The sequence below is a fragment of the Erinaceus europaeus genome, chromosome 7, assembly GCF_950295315.1.
Source record: "Erinaceus europaeus chromosome 7, mEriEur2.1, whole genome shotgun sequence".
Taxonomy (NCBI): Eukaryota; Metazoa; Chordata; class Mammalia; order Eulipotyphla; family Erinaceidae; genus Erinaceus; species Erinaceus europaeus.
This window is the reverse complement of record NC_080168.1, coordinates 33,480,023-33,498,242: the sequence shown is the minus strand read 5'-3', so window position 1 is coordinate 33,498,242 and position 18,220 is coordinate 33,480,023. Positions and strand designations below refer to the sequence as shown.

Sequence of the window (18,220 nt, the reverse complement as noted above, 5' to 3'; positions counted from 1 at the left end):
CACTACATCCATCTTCCATCCATCCAGGCTCTCCATCCATCTAACCATCTATCCACCCATCCATTTGCCTGTCTGTCCATCTGTTTTCTATATTTATTCATCCATCCATTGGCAGACCTGCACTGGGTATCAACAAATAACTGAAAAAAAAAGCTGTGAAATAAAAAAGATGCAATTCCTGCCTTCAAGTTGCTCAAAATCAGGGGTCCTTTCCTGTCAGCCAGAAATGCTGTTTTTTTCCTCCATGGTTGCAATGGATATTTGACGTAACTTTTCATATGGTTTTTATCACATTCTCCTTTGAACTATGGATCTGGCTTTTATATCATCCTTGTTCATGTTTCATATCTACATTCTAAGTTTTTAGGTTATGGAGTTGTGTCATGTTTCTTTGTATGATTGTCAAAATGATAATTCATGGATATCCTCTCTCATCTACTCACCCAGTCACCCAGTATATATTTACACACATATGTATGTATCTATATGTATCTATTTATCTATATGTCTATCTATATGTCTATTTATCCACCTATTTATCCATCTATCAACTTGAAGGAAGAACATGGGAAAATTTCCTTGTAGAAAAAGTAAGATTCTGTTATTAAACTGCTCTTAAACATTTAATACATCCTCAAAAAGTTTCATATGTTAACTTTTTTTTTTTTTACCAATTTCAGTAGTGTTTCTTCATATTGTGTGAGTTTGTATCAGATCCTTGGCATGTTTGACTTAGGAAGGAGCCATATATTTTTGAGATCTTCTTGCTAAGACCTAGTATGTAATTTCTGTCTGTTGACTTAAAAAAATTTTTTTTTTCTGCCTACAGGCATCATGACATCTTAACTATCCTCACCGCTGTCAACAAAGATGTAAGTGAACAGGCAGACTCAAAAGGAATAAAGAAACAGATGCCTCAGCCCTCATTCACACTGTGCAAACAGCTAAAATTTCCTGTGCCACAGGCACCGTTTCTATGATTGCAGTTTTCACTGGCTATTAGACATCTCTCCCAACTCCCCCCAGCATAGGAGTCAGTGACAAGTTGACATGCTGGCTCCTGGTTCCTGCCTGCCATTCTAAGAGTAGGAGATACCTTACTTATGGTAACCAAATTCTGTTTTGTCTTTGTTTTTTCTTTTTGACAAATCCAAATGCCAAGACATTTTCTCTTATGAATTCTTAGGCTATGGCCTTAGATTTAGTTGTGTGCTGGCGGGAAAGGGGGGAAGAGGAGTAATTTGGCTGTGTTTTGTGTAAAAGTTGGGATCAGTACTTTTTGAGAGTCCTTTTCACTCCTAGAACCACTGTCCTTAACCTGAATCTGGATGTATTCTCTGTGTAACCATTCCTTGTTACAAGTCTATGTAGGCACCATCTTGCTATGGATATCAGATGATGTTGAGGTTGTGGTTTACTAGCCTTCTCTCTGATCTGCCCTTCCTAGTAGATGTCTGTCATGTACGGCAGTTATTGCTGCAGGAACTGCTTCTCCTGTCTTGGGTCCAGGTTTGGCTCTAGGAAGGTGACAGTTCATTGTGAGGAGAGACATATCCAGTTATACAGGTGAAAAACTGTTAACAGCCTTGTATCAAACTTCACGTTGGTCATAAGTTTTCAGATTCCAGTGACAGACTGCCCTATTCCAACTCACTAAAACCAAGACAAGGATTTATTACTTGTCACCTGAAAAAGCACGAATGGTGCTGGATTTGAGTCAGGACTCAGTCTATACAATGACATCTCTCTCTCTCGCTGTGTTGGGAGGATTTCTCAGGGTTAGCAGCTGCACTATCAGACTCCCTGCTTCTATCACCAACATGCTGTGCTCTCCTGGCCACAGGGTGAGGACAGTGATAACCTGAAGCGCTGAAATTACTCACAGGGACCGTTTCTCTCTCTTTAACCAGAGAGGCGTCTGTTTACGTGTTCTGGAGAGGGTAGCTTTGCATCCTAGTCTATGTACATTTTGTAGTGTGTGTGTTCTGTTTGAATTCCACTCAGCTCTTTTATATGGAGTGCATGGGACTCGACCTGGGACCTCTTGCATGAAAGTCCTGTGTACAAACTCTGCTTTCTCCCTCTCCCTCTCCACCCCCCCATATATGCCGTAGATTTAAAAAAAATTAATGTTCTGAACCGGTGTATGTATGTGATTCCCTCCCTCTTCAAGTTTTCAAGAGGCACATTTCTTCATTAATTTCTTCTAGGAATTGTTTTAAGATATAGCTTAGATTTGAATTAAATTTTAATTCCTAGGAAATTGGAAGTTCTGTTGTTAAGTTTTCATTTCTAGACAATGAAGCAAAGCAATTCACTATGATCCTCTAGTCCTTATTCTTTACAAAATTTTATTTCCCACTTCAGTGAACTGGAATGTGAGTTGGCTATAACAAGTCTTGATGAACATGTGTTTGGCTCTAGTATCATAAGAGATGCCAGAGAATGAGGAAAACCACTCAGTGATGCTCAATAGAATATAATTTAATTATTTCTGTGAAAGTCATCTTATGGTACACCTACTGTGAGAAATATTCATAGAAGCCTTGCTGTAATGTAGCTAGTAATTCCATGGGTTTGGATGTAGCATGACCAAAGCAACCAGTCTAGCACATATGTCTGGATGATCCTCCAAAACTACTGCTTATAGGAAGTCAACACTAATTTCTGGTAGTTTGTCCAACTGAAAATATACAATGGTGGCCACTGAGCAGTGAAGCCCTCTGCACATGAAGGGTGACATGAACAGGCAAAAGAGCAGAGACCTGGAGTTAGAAGTCTTGGGTTTCTAGTTTGCTTTGTGACTTCATTGTTTTGACACACCACACCATACTAGTTTATTTAGCCTTATATAGAGAAGGGAAAAAATCAAGTGGAGCAAGAAACAGCTATAAAAGTGAGAGTACAGAGGCCAGGAAGTGGCGCCCCTGGTTGAGCGCACATGTTACAATGTGCAGGGACCCAGGTTCTAGGCCCTGATCCCCACTTGCAGGGGCAAAGCTTTGTGAGTGGTGAAGCAGGGCTTCAGATGTCTTTTTTTTCTCTCTCTCCCTCTCTACCCCCCCCCCTCAATTTGTAACATGTGCACTCAACATGTGCGCCACCACCTGGCCCCATACCCTCTCAATTTGTGGCTGTCTCTATCCAATAGATAATGATAATAAAAAAAGTAAAAAAAAATATATAAAATTTAAAAAAAGTGAGTGAAGATCAATAAAGTAGAATAAATACACTCCAAAGAGAAAATGCGACTTGTGGGGAAGGTCAAGGAACATGTAAGCTGCAGATGAGACATATAAACTGAGTCTAAGACACATATGACTTTAGGTGTCAGAGTCTTCTGATAGCATCCTAATAGGAAATAGCAGAGTTTGAGCTCCTCTGATCTCATCCCAGCTGACTTTTGCCACAGAAGAACACTAGCATCTTTCCTCACTGGTTCACAATGTCCCTAAAAGCAATAAAGCCAGCTATTGGTTCTGGATCCAACTGGACAAAATACTACTGGTGAATGTCACTTTTGTCAGATACACTGTGGACTTGACATTTAAGTCCTGGATCTGTATTCTAGTTCATATTTCGTCTATATGCTGCTGGAGCTTAGTGGTTATGCCAGGTTAAATTCTAGCAGCCCTAAACTTTGCATAAAATATTTTTTTTCTAGAAATCTCCAGTAAATATTACAGGAGTCACTATACTTTATACATAAAAGCCATAGGTCTCCATAGACACAAGGAGTGCAATTATATTTGACTAATTTCTTTTAAAAAAGCATGTGTTTATGCTTGTCTGTATTTGAGTGTGTGCAAATGTGTGTGTGTGTGTGTTGTGTGTATGTGTGTGTGTGTGTGAGAGAGAGAGAGAGAGATGAGAGAATTTAAAGTACTTTAAGTCCAGGGATAGCAGGAAGTGGTTTGATCATAACAGTTTGGCAGTGGTCACAGCCATTGTTCAGAATTTATGAAGCAAATGGTCACACTGAGTGAGGTTTCTATTTTCTTTCTGCTAGTGGTTTATAAGATTATATAAACTACAGAGGTATAGTACTTTGTGATGCCTTGTGATGGAGGCTTTTTTTTTTTTTTTCTCCTCCAGGGTTATTGCTGAGGTTTGGTGCCTGCACTATGAATCCACCACTCCTGGAGACCATTTTTTCTCATTTTGTTGCCGTGTTGTTGTTATTGTTATCGTTGGCATTACTGTTGCTGTTGCATAGGACAGAGAGAAATTGAGTGAGGAGGAGACATGGAGGGTGGGGGGAGAGAAATATAGATACCTGCAGACTTGCTTTACCACTTGTGAAGTGATCCCCTTGCAAGTGGGGAGCGGGGGCTTGAACCTTACACTGGTAATTGCACTTTGCACCATGTGCGCTTAACCTGCTGCACTACCACCCTAACCGTATGATGGAGGTTTTTATTTGTTTGTCTGGTTTGCTCAGCATATAAGAGTTCATTTTCAATTTAAGCAGTTGTTTTCTTTCTTGAAAAAATGTTAGCTTCTAGCAAACAACGTGAAAGGCATTAAGACATGGATAAAGTCTTACTTTATCTAAGATTAATGTTGCTAACACTGGTATTTATTGTTATCAGAGCTACTTGTCATCTCAAACATTCTGCTGCAGGAGCTTGCCATGGTGGGTGACAAGTGTAGCATCACGGACTTTCCTTTAGCAGTGCAGTATGCCCTGAAAATGCTCAGGTAATTTAAACATAAGAGTAACTAATCTGTTGTCGATAGAGAGCTGACACCCACCAGTGTAACACAATGGTGACACTGTGGCTGACTAGCAGCTCTTGTCCTCACCACGATAAACCACAATAAAAAGTTTATCTTGGGAGTCGGGCGGCAGCGCAGCGGGTTAAGCGCACGTGGCGCCAAGCGCAAGGAGCGACTGAAGGATCCAGGTTCGAGCCCCAGCTCCCCGCCTGCAGGGGAGTCGCTTCACAGGCGGTGAAGCAGATCTGCAGGTGTCTGTCTTTCTCTCCCCCTCTCTGTCTTCCCCTCCTCTCTCCATTTCTCTCTGTCCTATCCAACAACAACGACAACAATAAAAAAACAACAAGGGCAACAAGAGGGAAAATAAAGAAAATCAAAATAAATTTTTTAAAAAGTTTATCTCATTTTATAACTTTGGTGCTATATCTAGTCACTGTCTTTTAGATCAGACAATTTCTCAGTGATCTAGTCAAGTTGTTCTGAAACTGGAATTCTTGAGCCTTTTGGATACCCATGGAATTATTCTCAGGGTCTATTTCATACCTTCATTTTTACAATGGTACAATTCCTCTGTGGTGATCGTCTTTCAAAAATTAATAACAGAGCATCCTGGTTCTTCTGCACTACTCTCCACATTTGAGCACTGCTTCCCAACTGCTGTGTCCACATCCTGGTGCTCATGGGATGTGAACTCCACAATGACCTGGGCCATGCGCTATTTTGCTGGCCCTGCAATGAAATTTTAATGTAGCGTTTAATTTTCAGTGAAGATGCAGGGCTAGAGGGTTTCAGATTTACTGCCAAGTGCCAATGGCTAAACTACTCAACAACCTGCTCTGATCTATTATTTTATCTGACGGTAACTCATATACCTGCACTCTTCACCTCCACTCAACTCTCCCAGTGGAGATAACTCATACCACAGACAGTCTTGGATTTTATTCAGAAGCTAGGGCTTAAAAAACTGGCCCAGCCTTCAGAGCACTCACTGATTACTGGGCTCATAAATCTTAATGGAGAATTTGCAATTCTGTCACTTGTTTTCACTTTTGGACAGGTTTTTTTTTTCCTTATGAAATATTTTTTATTATTTACTTAGTGTGACATGCAGAAAAATATGCAAAGAGGGTCAGCTCTGTTCCAAGGTGAAGGACTGATAAGAGCCTCAGGTGTGAAACCCACTTGCATAACCATTATGCTATCTACCCCCCCAGGTCTGTATTCAGCCCTTTCATTAATTAATTTTTTTATTTCCTTTTTTAAAATTTTTTTATCTTTATTTATTTGCTGGATAGAGACAGTCAGAAATTGAGAGAAAAGGGAGTGATAGAGAGAGAGAGAGAGACAGACAGATAGACACCTGCAGCATTGCTTCACCACTTGTGAAGCTTTCCCCCTGCAGGTGGGGCCAGGGGCTCGAACCTGGGTCCTTGCGCACTATAACATGTGCGCTCAACCAGGTGCGTCACCACCTGGCCCCCTTATTTTTTTATTGCTTTATTGGGGGATTAATGGTTTACAGTCAACAGTAAAATACAATAGTTTGTATAAGCATAACATTTCCCAGTTTTCCACATAACAGTTCAACCCCCACTAGGTCCTTCTCTGCCATCATGTTCCAGGACCTGAACCCTCCTCCCCCACACCCCAGAGTCTTTTACTTGGGTGCAATACACCAACTCTAGTCCAAGTTCTGCTTAGTGTTTTCTCTTCTGATCTTGTTTTTCAACTTCTTCCTATGAGTGAGATCATCCCATATTCATCCTTCTCTTTCTGACTGATCTCACTTAACCTGATTCCTTCAAGCTCCATCCAAGAAGAGGTGAAGAAGGTGAATTCACCATTTTCAATAGCTGAGTAGTACTCCATTGTGTATATATACCACAACTTGCTCAGCTATTCATCTGTTGTTGGACACCTGGATGGCTTCCAGGATTTGGCTATTACAAATCGTGCTGCTATGAACATGGGCAGACACAGATCTTTTTGGATGGGTGTGTTTGGTTCCTTAGAAAATATACCCAGGAGAAGAATTGGGTCATAGGGTATGTCCACTTCTATTTGAAAGCTTTACTTATTCTTTCCTCCCCCATTTTTCCCTGCTAGATTTGAGTCTGCCTCTTTAGAAGTTATTTTAAACCACTGATCCTACTTAGCCTTTGGAGCCATGCCAAACAAGTGCAACTGTTATCTGGTGAAGTCTGTGCATCATATACAGCACATGTGACAAGTTAACTTTGTGCCTTGTGTGTGTAGTGAGGAACTTGTGCAATTTGATGGTTAACTTTGTTACGGGTATTTAACTCTTTCCCTGTGTCTTGCCAAAAAGTTGTAGTTTGTTTTAAGTATGTGGTTAGAAAAGAGAGGCACATTTCAGTCTTTGAACAGGAACTGCACTTCTGAAAGTGGAGTCTTTGCAACAAAAACACTAAGGGAAGTTCCCTGATGAAATAACTTTCTTGATGATACAAATAACTATTTTCTAATGTAACTTTTGTGCATATCAATTTAAAAGAGTTTCTCTGTTAAAATTGTACTGATTTTTACTTATGAATATTGATTTTGAGTAGAGAATATCTTTAAATTGCTCAAAGATAAGGAAATATAAAAGGACATTAAAAAATTCTTGCTTTTTATTTCTGGCCATCCTCTTTCCATGGATACTTTAGTGTTTTTATGCAACACACACACACATTAAAAAAGATATTTAAGGGGGCTGATCAGTGGTGCACCCAGTTAAGCATACATAGTACAAAGTCAGGGATCTGGGTTCTCCACCTATGGGGAGAAACTTTGCAAGCAAGCGATGAAGTAGGTCTGCAGGTGTTTATTTTCTCTTTCTCTCTCTCAGTCTCTCTCCATCTCCTCTCTCAATTTCTCTCTATTCTATGCAATAAAATGTAAAAAAAAAAAAGATATTTAAGGGAAGGAAGTACGCACACTGTAAAAACATACCTTGTTTGATTTCATTTTGAATGGGTATATGAGATGTCTGAGAAACATGGTGCAGTTCTAGAATGGGAATAACTTTGTGAGCTTTGTAAACTGGGCACTTGCTAATACTAGATGACTTACTAATCAATAAAGCTTTTTTTTTTTTCCTATTTGGCTTACAGTTGTATCTTTGATTCTACTTTTTTTTTCTGATTAGTTTATGCTCATGAACATTATTTGTGAACTATAAAAAGTCACAACGAAAAAGAGCTGAATCTCTTACAATTCCATGTTGACAGAGATTTCCCATTGTTCCATCTACTTTTGTCCCTGGTCTTCCCCATTCCTTTTGCTTACTTAAAAATATTTTATGCATTTATTTATTGGATAGAGACAGAAACTGAGAGGGAAGGTGGATATATGTGGAAGAGAGAGAGAGAGAGACCTGCTGTACTTCTCCACCACACAAGAAGCTTCCTCCCTGCATATGAAGACCAGGGGCTTGAACCATGGTCCTTCTGCACTGTAACATGAGCACTAAACTGGCCCCTTCCCCGTTCCCTTTGAATGATGTTTTACCTCACATCTCTCTCACCCAGTCACAATACCGTAAACTTTGCCATCACCAGCATTTTTTTTTCCATCCCAGTCCCAATACTAAGCACATTTCTCTTTGACAGCCACCTCCTAGAATCTCTTCTTATTCCTCTAGGGCTCTCTTTGAACCCAGGGCCCCTACTTAGTTGATTGGCCTCAACTGTCTTCTACTTTTTTTTTTTTAAATTGGATAGAGACAGAAATTGAGAGGGAATGGGAAGACAGAGAGGAAGTGAGAAAGCACTTCTTCACCACTTGCGAAACCTCCCCCTTGCAGGTGGGGACTGGGGGCTTGAACCTGAGTTCTTGTGCATGGTAACGTATGTGCCCAACCAGGTGCGCCACCACCTGGCCCCCCAGTACTACCTCAGCTCACTTCTTTCCACTTTACACAGAAGAAGTCCATTGTTAAACTTATTATCTTGGGTCCAGAAGATAGCTCAGTCAGTAGAGAGCACACCTTGCCATGAGTACAGATCATGCTTTGTGAGCCTTGGACACTGCATGGGAGCTTCATGAGTAGGGTGGTGCTCTGGTGTCTCCTCTCTCTATGCCTCACCCTCCATATGGAGAAAAAAAAGTTCACTGGCAAGTGATGGAGTCACATGGGTACAAAGTCTCAACAATGCCCTGGTTGACAAATAGACAAACCCCACACACATCCCTCACTTTCATTAAATTTTTTAAAAATTACTTATTTGTTTATTTGGATAGAGACATGCAGAAATTGGGAGGGAAGGGGGTCATAGAAGGGAAGAAAGAGACACCTGCAGCCTTGCTTCATCACTCATAAAGCTTCCCCCCTGCAGGTGAGGAACGGGGGTTCAAACCCAGGTCCTTGCACATTGTAACGTGCACTCAACTAGGTACGCCACCACCCGACTCCTAACCCCAACCCATACTTTCTTGCATTCACTCCCAACACCCTGGCCATTCCTTCAGTCCCAGTCACGGAACAGAAATCAAGTCCTGCATACTCTTCGTGCATGCTGGGATTCCTGGGGGTGTAAGAAGGCACAGCATTGCAGAGGTGTGGTTCAAAGTGAAGGACAGCAGAATCTAAGCAGCTTTGGTGGTTCCTGGCAATTCTGTGACATCTCCTTAGTTATTTCCTCCTTTTACTCCCTCAGACTATTTTATGCTGTGTCTTCTCTCTCCAGCACTACCATTTCCCAGTTTCTTCACTTTCATTTGATGAGCTCCACCACTTCACAGAGGGAAAGCTGCATTATGCCAAGGCCACACCCCCTTCTTGCTTCTGATGGTTGTTTATTGCTTTCTCTTGTCAGCTACAAGCTGTCTGTGCTGCTTCCAAAGCTGAGCCTTCTTGTGCAAGGACCACCCCATCCTGCACCCTTAGCCCCACTGTCCTTCTTCCCCTCTGCTGCTCCATTAACTTCCTTTACCTCCCCAACTTATTTCCCCTGTCATACAAAATACTGTCATATCTCTTTATTTCAAAATAGAAGCAATAAGGTGGGGGAGATAGCATGAGGTTTATGAAAAAGAAAAGACTCTCATGCCTGAGGCAACAAAATCCCAGGCTTGGTTTAATATATGTAAATCAATCAATGTGATCCACCACATCAACAAAAGCAAGACCAAAAACCACATGGTTGTATCAATTGATGCAGAGAAAGCCTTTGACAAAATACAACATCCCTTTATGATCAAAACACTACAAAAAATGGGAATAGATGGAAAATTCCTCAAGATAGTGGAGTCTATATATAGCAAACTTACAGCCAATATCATACTCAATGGTGAAAAACTGGAAGTATTTCCACTCAGATCAAGTACGAGACAGGGCTGCCCACTATCACCATTACTATTCAACATAGTGTTGGAAGTTCTTGCCATAGCAATCAGGCAGGAGCAAGGAATTAAAGGGATACAGATTGGAAGAGAAGAAGTCAAACTCTCCCTATTTGCAGATGACATGATAGTATACACAGAAAAACCTGAGGAATCCAGCAAGAAGCTTTTGGAAATCATCAGGAAATACAGTAAGGTGTCAGGCTACAAAATTAACACTCAAAACTCAGTGGCATTCCTCTATGCAAACACTAAGTTAGAAGAAGTTGAAATCCAGAAATCAATTCCTTTTACTACAGCAACAAAAACAATAAAATATCTAGGAATAAACCTAACCAAAGAAGTAAAAGACTTGTATACTGAAAAGTATGAGTCACTACTCAAGGAAATTGAAAAAGACACAAAGAAGTGGAAAGATGATCCACGTTCATGGGTTGGAAGAATTAACATCATCAAAATGAATATACTACCCAGAGCCATATACAAATTTAATGCTATCCCCATCAAGGTCCCAAGCACATTTTTTAGGATAAAGAGCAAATGCTACAAATGTTTATCTGGAACCAGAAAAGACCTAGAATTGCCAAAACAATCTTGAGAAGAAAGAACAGAACCGGAGGCATCACACTCCCAGATCAGATCTCAAATAGTATGGCCCTATAATAATAGGGCCATTGTCATCAAAACTGCTTGGTACTGGAACATGAATAGACACACTGACCAGTGGAATAGAATTGAGAGACCAGAAGTGAGCCTCCACACCTATGGACATCTAATCTTTGACAAAAGGGCTCAGACTATTAAATGGGGAAAGCAGAGTCTCTTCAACAAATGGTGTTGGAAACAATGGGTTGAAACATGCAGAAGAATGAAACTGAACCACTGTATTTCACCAAATACAAAAGTCAATTCCAGGTGGATCAAGGACTTGGATGTTAGACCAGAAACTATCAGATACTTAGAGGAAAATATTGGCAGAACTTTTTTCCGCATAAATTTTAAAGACATCTTCAATGAAAAGAATCTAATTACAAAGAAGACTAAGGCAAGTATAAACCTAAGGGACTACATCAAACTGAAAAGCTTCTTCACAGCAAAAGAAGCCACTATCCAAACCAAGGGACCCCTCACAGAATGGGAGAAGATCTTTACATGCCATATATCAGACAAGAGGCTAGTAACCAACATATATAAAGAGCTTGCCAAACTCAACAACAAGACAACGAATAACCCCATCCAAAAATGGGGGGAGGACATGGACAGAATATTCACCACAGAAGAGATCCAAAAGGCTGAGAAACACATGAAAAAATGCTCCAAGTCTCTGATTGTTAGAGAAATGCAGATAAAGACAACAATGAGATACCACTTCACTCCTGTGAGAATGTCATATACCAGAAAAGGTAACAGCAGCAAATGCTGGAGACGGTGTGGGGTCAAAGGAACCTTCCTACACTGCTGGTGGGAATGTCAATTGGTCCAACCTCTGTGGAGAACAGTCTGGAGAACTCTCTGAAGGCTAGAAATGGACCTACCCTATGACCCTGCAATTCCTCTCCTGGGGATATATCCTAAGGAACCCAACACATCCATCCAAAAAGATCTGTGTACATATATGTTCTTGGCAGCACAATTTGTAATAGCCAAAACCTGGAAGCAACCCAGGTGTCCAACAACAGATGAGTGGCTGAGCAAGTTGTGGTATATATACACAATGGAATACTACTCAGCTATAAAAAATGGTGACTTCACCGTTTTCAGCTGATCTTGGATGGAGCTTGAAAAATTCATGTTAAGTGAAATAAGTCAGAAACAGAAGGATGAATATGGGATGATCTCACTCTCAGGCAGAAGGTGAAAAACAAGATCAGAAGAAAAAAACACAAGTAGAACCTGAAGTGGAATTGGCGTATCGCACCAAAGTAAAAGACTCTGGGGTGGGTGGGTGGGGAGAATACAGGTCCAAGAAGGATGACAGAGGACCTAGTGGGGGTTGTATTGTTATATGGGAAACTGGGGAATGTTATGCATGTACAAACTATTGTGTTTACTGTTGAATGTAAAACATTAATTCCCCAATAAAGAAATAAAAAAAAAATCCCAGGCTTAATCCCTCACACCACCACAAACCAGAGCTGAGCAGTGCTCTGGCCTCTCTCTCCCTTTCCTTCTTCCTCTCCACCCCCCCATCTTTATGCATCTCTTTCTTTCATTAAAACAAGGCAAAACAGGGGGAGGGTGTTGGCACAGTGACCCATATTCAAGCCGGATTCGCACCTTCAAGGGGGAAGCTTCATGAGCTGTGAAGCAATGCTGCAGGTGTCTCTTTCTACCCTTCCCCCTCTTTTCCCCCCACCCCCAGCACTGCTCAGCTCTGGCTTCTGGTGGTGGTGGTGGAGAGGGGCACTGAACTTGGGACTGTGGAGCCTCAGGCATGAGAGTCTCTTTGTATGACCATCTCCCCTCTCAATTTATTTTCCTTTTTGTTGCCCTTGTTTTCAGTTATTATTGTTGATGATGTCGTCGTTGTTGGATAGGACAGAGAGAAATGGAGAGAGGAGGGGAAAACAGAGAGGGGAAGAGAAAGATAGACACCTGCAGACCTGCTTTATCACCTGTGAAGGGACTCCCCTGCAGGTGAGAGGGGAGACCCCCTCCCCTCTCTATTTCTCTCTGTTCTACATAATTTTTTTTAAAAAAAAAAAACAAGGGAAAAATAGCTACCAGGCAGTGGATTCATTGTAAAGTCACCAACCTCCAGAGATAATCCTGGTGTCAAAACAAACACAAAAACACCCCATCCCCACCCCCTGCCGCCAACAACAGCTGCAACAGGACACCCTGAATACCTACATTCTGCTGATTCCTAGGGAATTGGCTTCCTGCTCCAGTGATTCATTCATTTCTGGAGAAACCTTCTGGGAGTTGGAAGCAGAAGAGGGCAGGGGAGGAAGGTGGTTGGGCATGTTTTCTTACCTTGGCCTAGCTGGAGTGCACTGCAGCTAAAATTGTATCTCAGAATTCTAAGCAACTGGAACAGTGGAACTAGGCTTCTGTCCTCAACTAAAAAGCTGTGTGCTGGGAAATTGTGCAGATGCGGTCACATCCACCATGTTGTCCCCTCAGGGTATTGTCAGTTCCCGCGAGAAAACCCTATTCCCAGAGTGCCTTGTTTCCTAGCCAATCCTGTCCCGACTTGTCACTTCCAGAATTTCTCCCACAAAAGCCCTTCTGCTTCTGCCCCTCTCTCTCTTACTCGATTTTCACGCATGGAAAGGTTGTTGCATGTAGCGGGAGGCGGCCATTTTTTGCTAGCTCCTCATGGCCCGAACTGCTGCTCTCTCACCCAACTCTGAGGTGCCTGCCCGAATAAAGATTTGTATTCCCTCTCCACTCCTGATCTCCTCTCCCTCCTCTGCATGGCAGCCTCACAGCTGTGAGTATGAAGAACTGTCAGGGGAGCTGGGCCGTGGTGCAGCGGGTTAAGTGCAGGTGTTGCAAAGCACAAGGACCTGCATAAGGATCCCAGTTCGAGCCCCCAGCTCCCCACCTGCAGGGGGGTCGCTTCACAAGCAGTGAAGCAGTTCTACAGGTGTCTTTCTCTCCCCCTCTCTCTGTCTTCCCTTCCTCTCTCCATTTCTCTCTGTCCTATCCAACAACAACTACAGCAACAACAACAACAATGATGATAAACAACAAAGGCGACAAAAGGGGAAAAAATCAATAAATAAAGTTAAACAACAACAACAACAACAACCGTCAGCTTTTATGGCCTTCTGAGGTCTGAGAGCACTTTCTAAAACAAACCTCAGTCTGTTACAGATCTGGGCCTTTACAAATGTCCTTTTCCTACAAGCAGGCTGGGGATAGTAAAGGGGAAAGAGAAGACATGGAGGGGGTGTCAAAAAGAAAGGGAAGAGCCTGCCAGGACCTATTCTCTACTACCCCTCAGACTCATTAACTAAGAATGATAGAAAGAAAATCAGAACATCACTCACTCCTATTGCTCTGGCATATGTGATGCAGGGACTGAACCCAGAACATGTAGGCAAGTCTAATGCTCTGCACAGCTTCTGGGACACTCTTTTCTTTTCTTTTCTTTTCTTTCCTTTCATTTCTTTCTGCCTTTTCCCTTTTTTGATCCCCCTCCCCCCACTGTGAGAGATGGTTATGTCTTCTCTTCAAAAGAACATAAATAGAACAACTGTTTAGTACAAAAGTCCTTTTTATAAATTGTTATCTATGACCACCTGTGGCCAGTAGTTTTCTATTCTCTAGGTCAGCTCCTTGCAGTGCTTGATAATCCTCCAGCAGAGACCCTCAGATGCTCTTCCTCCTTTCCTTATTTAGGCAACAGGGAGATTGTGAGCTCTGAAGCTCAGTCCAGAGGTGGAGGAGACAGTTCTGTGTCAGGTGTAAAAGATGGGAGAAGGGTGAAGCCCCGTGCTGCTGCCTGACAGCCACTGTTGGCAGCATTCCCTTTTGCAAAAGAATAAATGCCTTGGAAGTTTGGCAGTAGCGTAGTGGGTTAAGTGCAAGTGGCGCAAAGCACAAGGACCCACTGAAGGATCCCGGTTCGAGCCCCTGGCTCCCCACCTGCAGGGGAGTCGCTTCACAGGCGGTGAAGCAGGTCTACAGGTGTCTATCTTTCTCTCCCCCTCTCTGTTTTCCCCTCCTCTCTCCATTTCTCTCTGTCCTATCCAACAACGAAGACATCAACAACAATAACTAAAAACAAGGGCAACAAAAGGAAAAATAAAATAATAAATATTTAGAAAAAGAAAAAATGCTTCAACTCCTTATTTTTTGCCTCAATAAGCAAGTTTAATTGGTTGTCATTTACAACACCACCAAGGTTATCACTGGAGCCCACTGTCTGCATGACTCCATGTCTGCTCCTGGCAGCCTATTGTCTTCCTTTTCTTTCCTTTAGATAGAGGGTGGGAAGCAGACAAAGAGGTGGAGAGACACTGGAGCACCATTCAGCTAGGCACGAGGTTCCTGTCCCTTAGAGATGCTCCCATGTAGTGTTCTCACATGGTGGCCCAGGCTTTGAACCCAGGTCCTAGTGCATATCAACAAGACAGAGCACTGCTACACTACTTCAGTATATAAAATGTTATAGGGGCCGGGTGGTGGTGTACCTGGTTGAGTGCATGTTACAGTGTGCAAAGACCCAGGTTCAAGCCCCCGGTCCCCACCTGCAAGGGGAAAGCTTGTGGTGAAAAAGGGCTGCAGGTGTCTCTCTGTCTCTCTCCCTCTCTATCTTCCCCTTTCCTCTCAATTTCTGGCTGTCTCTATCCAATAAATAAATAAAGGTAATTAAAAAACATTAAAAAAAAATGCTACAGACTGAACCAGGAATCTCAGGCGGGCAAGTCCCCAGCTCCTCTGGATTCCTGGAAGCACTAATATAGGCAAATGAACTTGAAAAAAAAAAGCCACACCCAATCAGATAAGTATGCACTGAAACCCAGAACTCTGTGGAATTGGAATAGTTGTCTGTTATCTCAACCTCAATGGTTAGAGCTATTTCTTAAAAAAAAAAAAATCCACTTTTTTTTCTTAATAGATCACTGTAGATCTGATTGTATATCTGTCATTTGTGAACTTTTTTCTTCTTGATTATTTGAAGAGTAAAAGAATGAAACACAAACCTGGAAATGGAACTGCATGTCTAACTGATATATAAACGCCTATATTTTATACAACTCCAGTCCATTTAGATGAACAAAAACAACAAAAAAAGATAATTAAAAGAAAAGAGATGAATGATGAACACAGGACAATGCAATCAATTTCCTTTGTAATCAGAGAACTGCAAATAGAAAGTAATGGCCATTTTGCACCCATTCTAGAAACCAGTGACAAACCCTGTTGGGAATATGTGGTCAAGTAAGTCTACTTCACTCCCTGGGGAAACATAAATGGACATAGTTACCTGAGAGAGCAACTTGGGCATGTATAAACTTTGAAGACACAACGCGATCTGGTACTTTGTTTCTGGCTCTGTGTCCCAAGAGAAATTCTTGCCCTTAGAAATTTTTCAGAGCAACATTATTTGTAAGAGTGAAAAGAATGGAAGGGGATTTTTATGCCTATGCCATTGACCTTCTAGATTCTGGTTCCAGCTGAGCTCTGGTTTTAAATATATAAAATAGTGGGGGAGGGGCAGGGAGTTAAGCGCACCTAGCCCCAGCAATAGCCTTGGTGGCAAATTATATATATATATATATATATATATATATATATATATATATATATATATCCTGAATATTCATCTGTAGACAGTTAGATATGATTGAAAACATGGAAACAAAATGAATTAGACTTATAATTTATAAGAGGTTAAACCATATAACGTGGCCGTTCTAGGTCAGAAATGTTCAGATATATTAAGTTCCATACTGTCAAATTATTAGTATTAATCAAACTTAGTACTAAGACCCATTGCTTTCTCTAACTAGCTAGTGTGGATGTGACTATGCTAAATGCCACTGAACTACCCACTTAAAAATGGTAAAAGAAACAAAACATCTATTTGTTTATTCCCAAAGAGTTATTTATTTATGAGAGGGAGAACAATTAAAACAGAGCATTACTCTGGCACATGGGGTGAATACAACTTCACTTTGTGCTTCACTGTACAACTTCCCAGGTCACTTGCAAAAAAAATCTGTATTCAATAAGAAGCAGAATGTGGGAGGTTTGGCGGTAGTGCAGCGGGTTAAGCGCACATGGAGCAAAGTGCAAGGACTGGCTTAAGGATCCTGGTTCGAGCCCCTGGCTCCCCACCTGCAGAAGAGTCACTTCACAGGTGGTAAAGCAGGTCTGCAGGTGTCTGTCTTTCTGCCCTCTTCTTTGTCTCTCCTCCTCTCTCTTGATTTTTCTTTTCTTTTTCTTAAAAGAATTTATTTATTTATTCATGAAAGAGAGAGATAGGAGGGAAAGAACCAGGCATCACTCTGGTACATGTGCTGCCTGGGATTGAATTTAGGACCTCATGGTTGTGAATCCAGTGTTTTATCCACTGCACCACCTCCTGAACCACTCTCTCGATTTTTCTCTGTCCTATCCAACAACAATATCAATGGCAACAATAACAATAATGACAACAAGGGCAACAAAATGGGAAAACATGGCCTCCAGGAGCAGTGGATTTGTAGTGCAGGCACCAAGCCCCAGCGATAACCCTGGAGGCAAAAAAAAAAAAAGAGAGAAAGAAAGAAAGAAAGAAAGAAAGAAAGAAAGAAAGAAAGAAAGAAAGAAAAATTAACAGAATGTGGAGAAAACAAAAGAATATAAGCGCGCAAGGACCGGCGTAAGGATCCCGGTTTGAGCCCCTGGCTCCCCACCTGCAGGGGGGTCGCTTCACAGGCGCTGGAGCAGGTCTGCAGGTGTCTCTCTTTCTCTCCCCCACTCTGTCTTCCCCTCCTCTCTCCATTTCTCTCTGTCCTATCCAACAACAAATGGCGTCAACAAGGGCAATAATAATAACCACAACGAGGCTACAACAACAAGGGCAACAAAGGGGGGGAAAATGGCCTCCAGGAGCGGTGGATTCGTGGTGCAGGCACCGAGCCCAGCAATAACCCTGGATGGAAAAAAAAAAAAGAATATAAGCAATATGATACAATTTATTTAAGTTAAATACACAGAGAACAGTCCTACATGGCCCCAGATGTATGTTGTGTATGCATGAAGACCACTGTGGGGTGGTAATCAGGGACATGGGAATGGTGTTTACTTGAGAAGATCGGAGTGTGGTTTCCAGACAGAGGAAGGAGAGTGTACTCGAGGAGAAGAGCACAGGAGCTTCATGTCACCTGAGAGAACAACTTCCCGGTTTACTTCTTAGCTGGATACTGCACTGGTGGGTTTTCTCTCCCTTGTAAATTATTTTTGCATGGTTGGGGATACAGCATTATGGTTATTCAAGAGACCGTCCTGCCTGAGACTGAGGATCCATGTTCAATCTCCAACACTACCCTGACCCAGAGCTGAGCAGTGTTCTGTTTGGAAAAAAAAAAAATTATGTTGATGCTGATTTACTTGACCAGTAGAAGGGGCAACTGTTGTGACCTCCCCCCCCCCCCAGCAGGAATTTGGGACAATTAGCATACAAATGACATCAGCCTCACAAGGGAATGTATAA

At 41.9% G+C, this 18,220-nt stretch overlaps 1 protein-coding gene and 1 long non-coding RNA gene across 3 annotated transcripts in view; both read left to right on the top strand.

The window, feature by feature from the left end:
• The window catches only part of LOC103111249 (caspase-10), a 37,675-nt gene extending 35,406 nt beyond the window's left edge, over window positions 1-2,269 (top strand). Inside the window, exon 10 of the mRNA XM_016187022.2 lies at window positions 830-2,269. Within this exon, the coding sequence (XP_016042508.1) occupies window positions 830-980 (151 nt within the window). The 3' untranslated portion in view covers window positions 981-2,269. The remainder of the gene's footprint in view (window positions 1-829) is intronic.
• Window positions 1-17,606, top strand: part of LOC132539405 (uncharacterized) — a 211,673-nt gene extending 194,067 nt beyond the window's left edge. For both annotated transcript variants that reach the window (XR_009550666.1, XR_009550665.1), the window contains exon 2: window positions 17,463-17,606. This is a non-coding gene — a long non-coding RNA (uncharacterized LOC132539405). The remainder of the gene's footprint in view (window positions 1-17,462) is intronic.
• Window positions 17,607-18,220: the final 614 nt, after the last annotated feature.